The sequence below is a fragment of the Spea bombifrons genome, chromosome 5 (genome assembly GCF_027358695.1).
Source record: "Spea bombifrons isolate aSpeBom1 chromosome 5, aSpeBom1.2.pri, whole genome shotgun sequence".
Lineage (NCBI taxonomy): Eukaryota > Metazoa > Chordata > Amphibia > Anura > Pelobatidae > Spea > Spea bombifrons.
In genome coordinates this window covers 98,292,420-98,309,520 of record NC_071091.1, presented here as the reverse complement: position 1 = coordinate 98,309,520, position 17,101 = coordinate 98,292,420, and the positions used below count along the sequence as shown (strand labels likewise).

The 17,101-nt window shown below is 36.5% G+C and overlaps 1 protein-coding gene across 1 annotated transcript in view; it reads left to right on the top strand.

Annotated features, from left to right (window-relative positions):
- The window catches only part of ANGPT1 (angiopoietin 1), a 123,173-nt gene that overhangs the window by 54,577 nt on the left and 51,495 nt on the right, over window positions 1-17,101 (top strand). Inside the window, exons 2-3 of the mRNA XM_053468436.1 lie at window positions 9,273-9,428; window positions 12,675-12,796. Of these exons, the coding sequence (XP_053324411.1) occupies window positions 9,273-9,428; window positions 12,675-12,796 (278 nt within the window). The remainder of the gene's footprint in view (window positions 1-9,272; window positions 9,429-12,674; window positions 12,797-17,101) is intronic.

Sequence of the window (17,101 nt, the reverse complement as noted above, 5' to 3'; positions counted from 1 at the left end):
TTACTTTTTTTTCAAAACAATAAATGCAATAAGGCTTTTGTAATAAATTCCCTGGGTATTCTCTTTTTTTTCACATAGTAGAGATATTATCTCACGAAATGTATTTTCAATAAATCAGATTTCTATGTATTAACTTAGGTTTGTCTTGTAGTTGGGAAAAAAATAATAGTCATTCTCAGTGTGTTTTGTTATCGAATGTATTAGAACACTTATCCTTTTTGACCTGACATCTAATTTTTCCCACAGGAAATATTATGACACATATTATCTATAGTATGTTCTAAGTTTAATAATATATGGTCTTAGCGGAGGAACAGCTTTAGATAAAGAAAAACTAACCCCACGTTCATAATCCGTTTGAAAGTTCTCCTTTTTTGTAGTTTGTAAAATTAATTATTTTCTTTAATGTCGTCGTTTTGGATTTCAGCCCACGAAGTTGTAAAACGCACCAGATTTCCAAACTTTTCACACTATATCTGGCTAAATAATGATCATAAAACCAAAGGAACCTAAAGTGCACCTAAAGTGCATGTGTGTGCTGTTAACACTTAAAGACAAGCCTCTCGTCAGAGAGCGATGTTAAAGCACATTTCTTAAATGTATTATATAGATTTACTTAGAATAATGTGCAAACTGTAGCCATGCCTGGGTCCATCTCAGGCTTGGCTACTCTTGGCTCCTCTCTTCTGGGGATGCGGTTGCCATCAGTGGGTCAGGCTAGTCTTTGTTACGACAGGACTAGCCCCAGTTAGATTTAAAAGGGGTAGGAAGTGGGCAGAAAGAAGGCAGGAGTGGGTAACCTGGAAAGGGAATGGGCCTAATAAAACAATGCTCCCTTGCCTGGACACTAAAAACTCTAACCTGGATCCTAGGAACACAGAGCTTCACCCTGAGACTCTGGGTCATACCTGGCAAGTTCTCAGGTCTATATCCATTTAATCTGAACATGAAACATATAGTCATTACTGGGCCTTGAAAGCAAATTACAAACAAACAAAACATAAAAAAAACCATAAATAAACTGGCACAATTCTGTAAGTTATATACACCTGGAAGCTCTTTTTCCATAAGGTGGACCTTTTACAAAGCTGACTGTCTATTTATATTAAATATTATATAGTAAACAGTAACACTCTTTAGATATTAAAATGAAAACTTCTCTTGCAAGACTAGAAATTAGTTTTTCCCGCGATAGGTGCAATTAAATATTTAGTTATAGGCATACATGGGAACTCTCAGTTTTTGAGCCTCAAGGTTTTTGCCCCAATCTGCAATTCAGATTCTGAATGTGATAGAACTTACTCCTTTATATTCAACACTGTATGTGATGGATAATATCCCTGCTTGAATGCAAACGACTCAATTAAAGGCATCTTTAGTCAAGTTTCCACGAGGACCGATGTTAAAGCCATTTGGTTAACACATCTGGCTAGTCGCTACATGGAAACATCACAATGGGCTATTTAAGGGTTAATATCTCAAGAGTCTCAGGCTCATTTAGAACCTTCGCAAGAGTGGTTATAAGGTAAATCAGATTCCAGACCCAAGCTTCTTTCATGGAGACTGATCTACTGAAATGCACTTTGCTTATGTTATCCTAACCAAAGTCATCCATGTGCAACAAGTGGAAGACCCTGATGACGGATAATCACAGGTAACTACACACAGCTTCTATAAAGCACACAGCTGTTCTCTGAATCAGCTTCTTAAAATGTGCATTTAAGTTTCACATTTAGTTAATGATCTTATAAAAGCCTATTTATTCTAGTACCGCTTTAAATATACGCACAAGACTTCAGTGATTAGGTAGGCATTTGGTTAACGTAGACCAATCATAGTGACATTTAAGATTAAATCTCTGAGACGTATCCTATTACCTGTGACATATTTATGTTCTATTCCTAGGAAATAGTTTTTTTTATTTCTGATGAAGTTGTTAAGCATTTTTTGACCACATGGGATGAAGGTTCCCTTATTATCGTACTGAAATGTCAAAGGCAGCATGAAAAGATTTAATTTGCTGTAATATTTTTATGCATAATAACCAAGTATATACTATTTAACATGTGCAGTTATTGAAATATACTAACCCCCCTAAATGCATCCGCTCCTGTTCCTTATTAGGTGATGGGGCGGGGTGGAGGCGGGGCTAGCCACACATAGAAGACATAAAAGGGGCAGGAAGTGGATGGGAAGTGGTTGGGTTCAAACTTATGTAAGCATTATGGAGTAGGAACCTGCTTTCCTAATGTATTCATATCTATTATACCCTAACCAGTGTCAGTTAGAATACTGACTGTACTTGTTATATGACGGCACTTATTATACCTTTTCTATATTACATATATAAAAATAGTAGCACAATACTATATTGATGCCTTTTTTTCGTTACTGAGAAGGTGGTGGATAGGTAGAACAGCCTCCCAGAGAAGTGAGATTTTAAACATGCATAGGTATATAGCTATCCTGAGGACAAGACCAAAGACCGATTAACATCAGGAAAAATGGACAGACCCGACGGGCCGAATGATAGAACGCTATAGATGAATTAATTAATAGGAAGTAAATTACTCTGGCTAGTAATGATGATAGTACTATTTTCTTGTATTTAAGTTTATCTCCATGGCAAATCATCTAAAAGTCTTTTTATATGTTAATAGTTATCTAATGTTTACTATTTGCTGCCCACATTTACTACGTTGACCGTATTAAATCAGACTCCGTATCTTTATGGTTTCGGAATGTACGTCCAATCTGATAAAGCGTTGTTAAATGTATCACTTAAGAACTGATTTTTTCCAAGTTATTAAAATGATTTCATGCTAAACAGCTGTTCACTTTATTAACATATTACTCAGGACATGTTTCAGTATGTAATCCTCGCACATAATAACATGTAGCATTTTCCTGATACAGCAACATTTATTCAGAACTAGTTTCAAAAATAAATTATATTGTTTCATATTGTATCTCATTTATATTTTAAAATATTTTTTTACAAATACTTTTTATCAGGTTGTGTATATATATATATACACATATATATATATATGTGTATATATGGAATTATCATGTTAATTATCAGTCAATACATACAATTAATTCTATACATACTAAAAACCATAGAAAATGTACATTCATATTCAACCTGAGACTTAAGAGGCTTACACATACTGTAAGGATGTTTTACCTTACTGAGAAGGTGGAAGTAAAGTGGAACAGCCTCCCAGCAGAAGTGGTTAGACGTTAATACGGTGAAGGAATTTAAACATCCATTGGACAGGCATAAAGTTATCCTGGATCTAAGATGAGATCAAGGATTGATTAATGTTTGAGTCTTTGCAGCTAGAGAAAAGGCCAAATGGTTCTTATCGGCTGTCAAATTCTATTTTTTTATGCCAATAAATAACCTCCATTAAGCAGTTAACTATTGGCAAGTTTTCTGATCTGAAAACTTAAATTCTAATAAATTGGATTCAAATATTAGACTTCTAGTGTCTTTTTATGTACTAGATAGGATAAAGAATTAACCCCATAAAAACTGTTCCGCCTCCCAAATCAGACCCTTAGCAATAAAACTATAGAATTCTAGTGACAACATGCCAGTAATATGAGATACTAAGTGTATAGTTCTCGAGCACACTGATTGTTTCCTTGTCCTCAGTGTACAATAAAAATTCATTAGCTTGCTTCTACTTGATTTATTTTATCTATTTATTTACATTTTACAATTTGGTCTTATTTTTTCCCATTAAAATGGTACAGTTTTAAGTCATTCGCACATATGTAGATAATACCAGAGTTGCAACACTCAAGTATTTTATATTATTCTGTAAATCTTTCCCCTGTGAACAACAATTCTTTATCTACAAGAAGACATACTTCCCATTCCAGTCTGTTTATGATATCTCTGAATGTAGGACACTCTTAACAGCTCTACAAAAATATAAATGAGCTTCTCCCTTTGCTCCACTCGACTATATGACACTCATCTCGGGAGTCCCTGCAGAGTTTAACCCTGATAGTGGCTGAGATGAAATATAAATCAAGGATTGTGAATACAGTTGTATGTGAAACGTACTATACAATGAATTTCCTTTCAAATCAATCACAAGTCATACTTGCAATGCAGATGAAAGCCTCTTTATAGTGGGTGGCACTACTACAACATGTTTTTAAGACAACTGATCACTTCCAGTCGATGGTTAAAGTAAGTGTGTAAAGTAAAAATCCCAAAAGAGGGATTGACCGGGGTTAAATATTGTTTTAAGGTTCAGTTTGCTGCAGTTATTCAGCCCTAAGAGGATGGCAAAGCCATACTTCACAAGGCTATTCCAGGAGATCTCCCTCTTCTGCTCTATAAGCAAGATGGTAGTGAGGGCGGCCATGTTAAGGAGTCAGTCCTATTTGGCATTTTAGACAGGGGCAGCCATATGTTTTGGTGCAATACTTTAATGGAAACGTAAAACCATCCCTGGCACTTTAAGACCACCTTATGACTCAATGCAACACACTTTTACAATTTGCTGGCATCATACTTTCAGGTTCTAGCTCCCTGTTCAGGTAGCCTGATGGCCTTGATGGTAGGGGCCAATGTCGTTGGTGGGCCAATGACAACAGTAGACGGGACCAACAATGTTGTGGGCAAAGGTTAGCCCCAACCACTTTGTATTTGTATGGTGGTGGGAGAGGGGAAATGGCCATCAGCAGGAATTGGGACGCGTCTAAAAGCTGCTCCCGAAACCCGGAGAGTTCCCTGTCTGCACATGAACTAAATTATTTCTGTTACAAATCATAATAGGTCTTTTCCGCTAATGAACAAGCAATAGAGGCTTATTATTATTATATGACCTTTATGACATTTAGATATTAAATTATGCTCAGTTAACACTTGTAGAAGTCTACATGCTGGTTAAAATAATCACTATTTCTATTACTTATACTTAGCAATTATTTGTAATACAAGTATTCGAGTTAGATAAAAAATACATATACCGTATTGGCTCGAATATAGGCCGCACTTTTTTCCCCCACTTTAAGTCTTTAAGGTGGGGGTGCGGCCTATATTCGGGGTCTAGCGCCCGACGCCCGGGACATGCAGTCCCGGGCGCCGGGCAGGCAGCGGGGTTAGGATACAGATCCCCCGCAGCGGTGCAGGGGACCTGCATCCTACTCCCCGATACGCTCAGACAGCCTCCCCTGCCAGCACTTCCCACGGGGGGTTGCCGGCACGGGAGGTTGTCTAAGCGCATCGTGCGGACCGTCCGCACGATGCGTTTTACCTCTGCCCCCCCCGGACTTGTCGGAGCAGACTCCCGGGTGTCTTGCGGGGCCGGCGGGGAACATCTACGAAATACAACTTCCGGTGCCGGCACTGGATGTGCCGGCACCGGAAGTTGTATACGCGTATTGCGTAGATGTCCCCCGCCGGCCCCGCAAGACACCCGGGAGTCTGCTCCGGTAAGTCAGGGGGGGGCAGAGAAGGACAGTGGTAGCATATCTCGGGGAGGGAGGACAGTGGTAGCGTATCTCGGGGAGGGAGGACAGTGGTAGCATATCTCGGGGAGGGAGGACAGTGGTAGCATATCTCGGGGAGGGAGGACAGTGGTAGCATATCTCGGGGAGGGAGGACAGTGGTAGCGTATCTCGGGGGGGGACAGAGTGGCAGCATGTTTTTTTGGTGCTTTTTTAAAGAAAAAAACTTTTTCTTTAAAAAAGCACCAAACTTTTAGGGTGCGGCCTATATACGGGGGCGGCCTATATCCGAGCCAATACGGTATATGTTGCCCATAGCATACAATATAACCAAATTATAATCATTTCTTAAAACATTTTGATGTGGATAGAGTTGTAATAGCACTGAAACATCGTAGAAAGTAGATGGCAGATAAGAACCCTGCAGCCCATCTACTCGTTTTTTCATGATGTAAAGACTCAGATCTTCATCAGTCCTTGGTCTTGTCTTTGATTCAGGATAGCCTTATGCCTATCCCATGCATGTTTAACCATGACAATCCTTTTTTACTTTTCTTTGAGATAAGGTGATAATCTATTTAAACTTGACATAACAATTTATAGACTCCCTTCCTTTATAATAATTTGTGCTGTTTAAATCTTCTAAATAAGCTCTGCGAGTTCAGTTCGGACAGCGCTTTCAATCTGCAGGACTGTTGTTTGCTTTTCCCATGACCAATCCCAGCTTGGAGATTAAATACATTGCGAATTTCCATGATAATGAAGATACGGGTTCTCCAATCTTTCAATTGGCAGCCAGAAAAAAAAAATTGTCTATTTTTCTGTGTAATAATGTATCTCTGTATAAAATACAGTGTGAAAATTTTACTTTGAAATCTTCAAATTTTTTATGGTATTTAAAAAAACGCAGACTTCTCATGTTCAATCATTTTTTTACATTGAATTCAAATGGGTCCTTCATACCTAATGTATCATAATGTCCTATCGTTTGATTGCATGTACTGTAATTAGTGCTGCGTGAAATGTTGTAGCTATAAAATATAAAATGCATAAAATAATAATAATATGCAGAATGCGTGGACAAAATATTTAATGATCCAGTACAAAGCCGTTCTTGAAGACATTGCACGTCTTTGCCCCCTTGGTCAATTTTATTTTTAATAATCACTGAGTTTTATATATTTTAATCAATAAAATCATGCTATTGAAAATCTTCCTATGCATTATTAGCAATGGCTGAAAACCAGATTCTTTAAACATCAAACACCATAACTACACACTGTGTAATAAGACATATGAGACCTACAAAGAAGCTTCAGATAATTGAGAATAATGTCATAAGTGTATTTTATAATTATAGCGGTGAAATACTACATGCTGTTGACACCATTCAATAATTGTCGAAATACAAAACCTTGTAAAAACAGGCACAATCATAAAATGGAATATATTCCTACGATAGCTGGCAGACAGTTGTAAACCAGATTAACAGAAATAAACTTTGAAAGAACATACATGCCAGATCTTTTTACAATCATTAAGTGTCGGTTTTACTTTTTCTTGTATAATAGCCTTGTGGACGTTAAAATGAAAGCTGATCCGTTAGCGAAGAAACATAATCTGCACTGCTAAAATATTTCTTTTTATTTAATCACGTTGACAAAGCAACTCAACCCACCAAGTCCAAGGTTTACCATTTTTTTTATCATTATTACTAATTTACGTTGATTCATATTCCACAGCCCTGTATAATAGGTGAACAGGACGTAACACAACGGTAAAGCGGGTCCTGCTCAAAGAAACTTGCAAATGAGAAAAATGGAATTATCTGGTAGATAATTCTCTGGCATAAAACGCTCACCACTTCTTCTTAGATGACGTGGAACACCATGACATGACTTCAAGTGTAGAAGAATGGTAAAAAAAGGTCTGTGCCCACTAAGCTTTTCATTTGGTTTGGAAAGTTTCCAGAACCAGGCCTTTCTTGGGCAAGAGCTATAGTCAACTCCCTTGGGTAATTGGGGCCATATTTTTATTAAAAATAGATCATTATATTTGAAGCAGTAAGCATACAAATTCTAAACTTTCCAGCTCAAGAGGTGTTAAATGCAGATTTATTATTTGATAAAAAAAAATGTTGGTAACATAAATTGAAACAGTTGTGTTTGATTTATTGAATTACACAGATATGAAGATCTCTTCTTTTAGATGTACTATTGCCTAATGAGAGTTACAGAATGGGGGGACATTTGTTGTAGTCAGTTTATAGTTATGTATCGTAGCTACACACTACAGCACCATTAATGTGAACGGCACTTTTCACTGTGGACAGATGTTCCAGTTTACATAGTGTGGATAAACAATTCAAAAAGACTGAAGAGATCATTTACAGTGATTTTATTTATGTAAAGGTACTGTGTTGTATACACAACAGTTGTATGTTTTGGGAAAGTAGGGTTGGTGATGGTGGGGATGGTAAGAAGACCTCAAAGTGTTTCTAAAATGTAGTGTGGGAAATTATGAAGAAGCGTTATGATACCTATTGTGGCCAAATATCTGAATGTGGCTGGGATAGTCCTCACCTGCATCCCACATCAAGTTTACCACTATATACAACTATGATAACAACAACCATGCATTGACAGAACTAACCTAACAGTAATATGATCGCTGACAAATGTCCATAGGCGGTTGCCCGTTCCCCAATTTTAAAAGTTTTCCATTCGAAAATGAGATTTTTTGTAATGCACCTCACTCACACTCTCATGCTCATTCATTCTCTCTTACACCAAATGAGGGTGCACGACCATGTCCACGCCTGTCTGACCAGACCGCTGCCTGCAGCGTTCATTTTCACCCACAAAAAGGAAATCCTTACTTGCCTGACACATTTTGTCGCCTAATTTGTCCTGACCCTGGCACTCAAAGCCTTAAGGAGGTCAAAAACCATGTTAAAACACCTATGTTCTGTCTGAAAAAATTGCCATAATTATCTATTTTGTAAAGCTAATTGTGACAGAACGGCAAATCCTGATTTATGGTGGTTTGAATACAAAGCTTTATTTCTCATAATTGCTTTTTTGTTCTGAATAACTGGAGGTAAAGAAAAAAAAAAGCAGCCTGATTACAAATATTTGAATAATGATTAAAACTTTACTGAATTCATATATACTGCAAACTATTCTAAGCAATCAAATGATGCATTTGACTCCGTTAGATGTATTAATCATTCACACTGAGAAAAGTTTAGCTTTCTCCAGGAAAAAAAAATGTTAAATTATCCTTCCCTCGCTTCCAAACACTTAACAAATTAGCGGTTTCCTGCACTCTTAATCCATTTAGCTCCTTTTTTTCAAGATGACCTTATTGTCATTTGTCAAAATCCCAAGGCATGTAATTAGTGGTCAACATGAGGTATCCAGAATAAATGCCGTATTTAAGAAGAACCTCTTAGGCTCTTGCTTGACAGCAAACCCTATATGACACCAAGCCAAATGTTACGGTTTGCCAAAAACAGTACAGTTTGGGGTACAAAACAGTCCCTTGCTAGGGTATAATGGGAAAAAATAGCAATCCGGTTTTAGACTGGAAATCTGAAGCATTTCTTGATTTACTCCTGCATTTCTTTGTTCGGTGTTAGCTCCTTCAAATTTTTTCTTTAAATTACTTTTATAGAAACTTAAATTGAAATTAAAATCCGTTATCCAAAATATTCATTGTTTATTACATTATATGCATCCGTCTCTTATCGGTATCTCTTATGATTGTATTGTATATGTTTTTTGTTTTTTTTATAGCTGGAAAATTACATTTTGGATAACATGAAGGCTGAGATGGCTCAGATGCAACAGAATGCAGTCCAGAACCATACAGCAACCATGTTGGAGATCGGGACCAACCTGTTGAGCCAAACCGCAGAGCAAACAAGAAAACTCACAGATGTCGAAACACAGGTACAAAGACTGGGTTACTTTAATGCGCTTAAAATGCATGTATTAATGCAAAACATCATACACATAATTGACTGCTATTGGATGACATGTATCACTGGATCATATGAGATCCAATTGTTAACAATATATTTTTTATTATATTTATATATATATATATATATATATATATATATATATATATTTTTTTTTTTACAAAAAAACCCCAAAAAAGTCCTGTGCGAAAAACCCCAGAAAACACAGAAGGAATGAAATGCTCATGGGACATTTTAGTAACACATTGTTTGATAAACGTCACTCACAACCTCCTTCCTTTGAAAGTTCAGTGTCTGTTAGTAACATGTTGACACATACATACGTAAGTCCTCCAACAGCAGATGTAAAACACGTTAATGTATTGAGACGTGGAAAGTCAACACCAAGCATGGAATAGAATGTTCCTTGTTTTAGTGTTTGATGATACTTCATGAATATATTGAATGTCCCATTCATTTATAGGTTAAGGTCACACAGTAAACTAAACAACATATAAGTTCAAATAAACAGCATAGCTAATAGCTGTGGGTAATATATGTCAGTCTAAATAAATGAGTTTAGTCTATTAATACGGCTTTGATCTGGGATTTTAATTTCCCATGTAGTGTGTTCCTTACGCTGTTTATTTTCCTAGAAATACTACCAGAACTTAAAAATAACTGCACCTGTGACATTTTTACTACTCCAAATTGAAGACAAACAATCTTTAATGCACAGACGGCCGCAGAGTTATTCGAATGATCTACCAGAACAACATTAAAAGAATCTGACACCTTATTAACTAATTGATGCTAAGAGCAATGTTACCACATAGCATAAGCATGGTGTAGGAAAATGGAATATATATATATATATATATATATATATATATATATATATAACCTATATAATTGTTCTACATGATCCCAATGAGAAACCTCTTCTGGACCAAAAATTGGTGTTATCACCATGTTAATGAAATATTCCATTAAGTAGGCATAGTGAATCGGTTGCTATCAGGGGAGGGCTGGCAGCCTAAGGCCTGGGGGGCAAGTCAAGTGAAGTGGCTCCGCCCCCTCGCACTCACCTTTCACCCCTCACGCTGCTCCCATCACTATGCGGCCATCAGACTGCTGGAAAACTTATCTAAACGGCCGCTGGGTGCTGATGCCACCGGCCGGAGCTACTTTAATCCTTTTTTTATTTATTTAATATGCCGGATCGGCTTGCCATATTAAAAATAAATAAATAAATAAAGGATTAAAGTAGCGCCGGCCGGCAGCATCAGCACCCAGCGGCCGTTTAGATTTCCAACAATCTGATGGCCGCAGAGTGATGGGAGCAGCGTGGGGGTGAAAGGTGAGTGCGAGGGGGCGGAGCTTTCACTCCTCACGCTGCTCCCATCACTTGGCGGCCATCGCATACGGCCGCTGGGTGCTGATGCCGCCGACCAGCGCTGCTTTAATACTATTTTTTTTTTCCATTTAATAGCCGATCCGGCTTGCCAAAAATAAATTAAAACAAAAAAAAGTATTAAAGTAGCGCCGGCCGGCGGCATCAGCACCCAGCGGCCGTTTAGATGCTATGGTTATAAAACCATTTTTAATTTTTTTTTTTGCCAGAGTCTCTTTTTTCACATACAAAAGCCCTTTTTTAAGGGTGCATCATAAAATACTATTGTTAGGGATTTTTTTTCTTTCTTGGGCAATTAGGCTAAATCTTTATTTTGCCCTCTACAGTTGAAATAATTGGTATTTATCTTATTATTACAAGTGAAATACATAACACAACACCTCTGTCTCAAGTTGGTGTGATCAGATATAGAAGGGCGTGGCTGGCCCATGAGGGTGCGTGGTGGACAGCGGGATGACCTGCTCACGATAACTGTAGAGTAACCTCACCGCAATCACAAGGTGGCCACGTACTAGCTGAGATGGAGGACTGTACTGCAACAGCCCAGACCTCCATTGTCTTTGAGCTTCCTGGGCCAGAGGGAGAAATCCTCTGTTCCCTACAAAGCAGGACAGCAGGGCATCTATGCGGGGCATCTATGCCTGAAATCAGGACCATCCTGCAAACCCCAGGCCACTTAAACGGTATGAACGTATATGTAGTTCATATTCTTTTTTCAAAGAAGGAATAGCAGCTAAAATGTAAATCCCCTTGTTTAAACTAATGTCAAGAGCACCCCAGGAACCCCCGAAACATTCTACAATATCTAACAAAAGTTTCTTCCACTCAGATTCTATGGTGAAACATTCAAGCATGTCAGTAATACAGCTTGTAGAGACCTAAATTATTGTACAAATATAAAGTATGCGATATTTATAAAGAGATGAAACAATTTAAACCTATTAAAAACCTATTAAAAAGTAACATTATTAATTTTCTGTAAGATGCAATGTCATACTGTAAACTAAACTCACTAGAAACAGGTTGGGGCCTTTGCTTCAGATCTATTTCCCTAATTTATTGTTGCTTATTAACTCTCTCAGTTTATTCCTTACTTTTTCGTATTTAGGTCTGTGTGTATTATTCTCTTTCTGCATATTTTCCATTTGTATTATAACATTCCCAAAAGGATTCAAACATTTAGAAACAAACCACTGAAATGTAAAAGGTTTTGTCCAAATGGCGTACATTAAACCTACTATTTTTTTTCCAAATGAAATAAGACAAAACTACTATTTGGACTGTTTATAAAACAATACGGTAGGAAACGGTGCAAAGATGCTAAGCCAAATATAATTCTTAGATTCCAGCTAAAACATGGCTCTTCAGTTTATTTTAAGTTTAACAGTCATGGTTCAAGTCGAATTCTTGATATTTTACATTTGAACAGGAGCTGATCTTGTAGTTAAAAGCTCCCGAAATCCCAAAAGCTTTTATGATTTTTCTGTGCGCTACCGCAAGCAGTCAAGCAATGTATCTACCGAAGGTAAATTCAAAATGGCTGTCAAAGTTATAGGTGTCAACGAGCCAATAGGAAATCACTGTAGTGCTTTTGGTTAGAACACCATGTAATTATATATATATATATATATATATATATATATATATATATATATATATATATATATATATATATATATAGGCTAACATTTATGACTGAAATATGTTTTTTCATGATATCTATTTGTGTTATTAAAATAACTATTAATTATGTTTCGCAACTATTTAAACTTTCGGAATGACTCGGATTACCTTAGAAACCATATATTTACTTATTTTTAGGTTTTAAATCAGACATCTCGACTAGAAATTCAGCTGCTTGAAAATTCTCTGTCTACATACAAACTGGAAAAACAATTAGTTCAGCAAACACATGAAATAATAAAAATTCATGAGAAAAACAGGTAATGTATATTTTTGTCCATGTAAATGTTTTTTTGTGTGTTCAATGTAAATGTGAATTGATTTACATATTTATATATATGTGTGTTCCTGAAATGCCTTTAAAAATAATTTCACATGATGTTAATTAAGGACTCCTAATTTTAACACAAAAATAGGTATCTAAAATGTGTATGGTGGAAAAAAGTCAATTTTTATTATGCTTGGGTATGTAATGTTTAATTTGGAATTTGTCCATAGGACTCCATCAAACACGTTGAGAACCCAGACTCTATAATCCCAAAAGCGAGTTCAGGATTTCAAACTGTGTAGCCTGCTGACAAATGGGGAGACAGAATCGGATTAATACAATAAAATATTGATGGGCTGATTTTGTTCTGTGCCATAATGCAGGGAATAATGTGTTCTTAATTTATTTCTCAAGAGAAAACAGTGAATCTTGATATGACAGGGTAGTTTTGAGAAGTAACATAGATATGGATAATAGATAATAACGGCTTGAACCATCCACCCTCTCTTCTATTTGTTTTAAATATATGAGACTAATGTGAAACATATTTTATTTCGGAATTGCTTGTCCTCTGCTCTTTACCATTTACATCTCTTCGCATGTTCTTACTGTGTCTATGGCTTCATGCGACGTACCTTTTACATTAAACAAAATAGAATAATATTAATATTTTAGAGCTTCTTGATCCAAGGAGAAATCAGATTGCCTCTTGGAGTCAAGAAGGAAGAAGGAATTTTTTCCCCTAATGGCAGAATTCGAAGTAGCTAAAAAAAAAAGCACATTGCGAGTGATAAAGTGGTTTCTTCATGGAAAACTTCTGTCTTTTCTGGGTAAGGATCACCTTCTCAATGGACAGACAGTAAGGCAACCACTCTTGAACCTCAAAACGTAGTCCATTTGGCCTATGCGGTAATGCTTTTTACTGCATACAGATCTGTGCATGCGTTCATTTTTCCGCATTCAGCTGACTTACATGCGACTGATTGTGGGTATTCCCATTGGTTTCAATGGAAGCATTGCAGCACTTGCAGGAATATACTAAAGATGAATATCTTAAGGCCAGCGTCATGCATGCGGCCATACTTTTATATCACGCTTCTGTAGTGTGTCGCTGCTTGTATCCAACCGCCCTCTAAGAGACTGTATCAGCCCCATGAGCGGATATAATGGTAGGTGGGAGATGGTCAATGGGCGCCAGGGAATGTGCCACATGTGTTCGATAGCCAGTTCAGGCCTGGGCACATGTGTGGGCTGCATAATTAAGTACAACGCATGGCATGGGCGAAGGAAAATGAGACAGAAGTACTGATAAGCTTTACGTAAAATACTTTGAAGTCCATGTAGAACACCTGCACCTCACTAGTTAGATATTTTAACTTATTCGTAGCGCTTTTAACATTTTCCCAATAATTTACCTTTGTAGACTTGGTTTTGCATAATGATAAGCATGCTCAAAGTATGCATTAAATCTTTCTTTTTTCCCCCGAAATCTATAATTTCACCAGATTTCTACTACTTTCCCATCACTGAAATAGTAATGAGACCAAGCATGTCCAACATGTAATCACGGAAAAGTAAAAGAACAAAAGAGCTGACAGCCCAGCACACTAGGTCCTTTGTTTAAACCTCATGTCCCCAGACTGAGAGTAACAGACAGAGATCAAAGATATAAATCCAGTGTTGCTGAACATGCAAGTCGTCACCGCGTCTTTCAGCTTGTCTATTTAGGACTTGTCACTCTCTGTATGCTAATTAAATAGTGCTATGAAGAAATAATGAGCTTCTATATGAAATCAAGTCATCCGGCCACTGATGTATTTTTTTTTTTTTTAGCCAATTATAAAAATAGATTGAACTTTTGAAACGGAAAAAAAAAATAGATTAAGTAAAAACGATCATTATTATTTTATATATATATATATACTGTAAGATTAGAAGAAGAAAAAACACATTTTAGATAATTTTATACAGTTTTTCTCTGTATGGTAAAGCAGTACTTATTTATACTAATAAATTCCTCATATCCTTATTGTGTCCTTCTGTGTACTGTATTTGTACATCTCATGTGATTGAAATTCTTGAAGCGCTATATATATATATATATATATATATATATATATATCGGTATTATTTTTCATAATTTTCATAATTTTTTTATTTATTTATTTTTATGTTATTCTGGAAATGTAATAACTTACCTTCATAATTACTGATATATTCTTTTTCTTTTATTCTTGTAGCCGCCACCTTTCAAAGATATGTGTAAAGCATTAAAACACACTTTCTGCGGTTAACATTTCCATGTAATGTCCAAAAAACATGTTTCCTTTTACACAGATTACGAAAGCAAACAATGTTTCAGCGTGAAACAATGTTTAAGCGTTTTATTCACAATGCACCTTGAAGCCTGTTAATATATTTTAAGTTATCGCCAAGTGTTGTGTTGCGTAGGGAGGCGTGTGTGTTAAAATCATTATACTTCTGTAACAGGAAACACTTCCATCCGACACGCTCAGTTTGGGACATCCACTAAATCGAGATGAGTAGCGTAAAATGTTTAATCTTTTCTGGAAATCAGACATATGACACAGGGAATAAATCCTAACCTAATGAGTTTTCAGGATTGTTCTTCTGTTTTATGGTGTGTTTTGGTTGTGGAAAGTCCTGATCTGGTCCTGATCAGTTTAGAAAATGAAGGTATTTTTTTTTAAATTAGATTAGCTATTAAAGATAATAAACAATAAAGAGTTAAACTATCTTAAGGAGTGTTAAGTGTATGCAATATATATATATATATATATATATATATATATATATATATATATATGTAACCCCCTCGAGGGTTAGTCTTTATCTTGGTTACCACTATATTAGTGCTAACAGGTAGTCCTGAGCCACTGCGGACTTGAGAATTTGGTGATATAATGATGCAGTGCCTCCAGGCAGAATAGGGTGTATTTAAAGAGTTACACTACCCACTAAATACATTTTAGCAGAGTATCCGTCATATAATATTATAAGAAAACATATAAAATTCCTACTGTAAGGGTGTTCAAAAACTGCAGTAGCACTATTTAGACAATAATGCCCACTCCCACAGTATACCTTCTCAAAAGTGGATACTCGGGACTCTGGGATGGATACAATGGCAACAGGATGAGTTGTTGCCCAAATAGGAACAGCTTTGTTAGAAGTTGGTCAGATGCTGGTGAGCGTGGTTAAAGATGGCCAGGGTCTGGGTAAAGACGAGGTTGCTGGCAGGAAGAGGCATTTACCTACTCACAACATACTGAAGAAGAACATCTATATATGATGTCATTTCTCATCACACAGCTTCAGTTCGTTGCGAAACTATGATCGAGGTGCTACAGAAGCATACTCCTCAATCGATTTCACAGCTCTGAGGGCCTGTCAAGGTAGATCCTCTGATCTTCTTAACAGGACAATGATCCCCACTGCCCCCAAACATGGGACAATGGGGCAACTCAGCAGATATACAGTATGTAGGTAATAAAGGATATTACAAAACCTAACTTGCATTTTTAAGTAAGAGGTTTAAGAATGTTCATAAACATGCAGAAGGTGTATATGAGTGGGTGAGGCTGCAATTAATTATTCCCTTGGCATTAATAGAATGTTGAGGCTTTAGGCAAGGACTGATATTTGCCTGCATGTTTGCTTCTCTACCTGATGGACGTTCTCCCTTTCTGACCCAAATCCCTCTGTCCCTTTTTGTTCCCCTGATGCCCCCCTTTAATAGGATCTCAGACTGTTTTCTGAGTATGAATGCATCACAACATGTGTATGGAAACAGCTGACATTTGTTCATAAATGAAATTGTAATCATACTAATAGATTAGTTATTCTACACGCCTTATGTAAATAAATTGTATGTACCCAGCAATAACACATAATAACAAAAATGCCTCTTTTGACTCTTTTTAGGGAAGTATACCATGGTGCATTTTGGTTTAAACATATACTTTGTCCAGAATAACCTAAATGTAGCTGCCCTAATCTTATTGCATGTACATACATTATTTTTAGTTAATTGTTTCCCTTAATAGTCTTACTGATGGTGACATCATTTGTTGTTATTTCACTTGAAAATGTTTCCAACATTTTATTTCTAAATTACTAAAAAATCCATTATGCATAATAAATACATTATAAAGATAACTGGTTGAAAATGCTGTAGTCTGTATTCACTGAAGGCCTTTGGCATTATTCAAATCTTTTCACCTTGAATGTGCTAGATTTTATAAATACCTCATCAAATAGCTGCAGTCATTAGGTC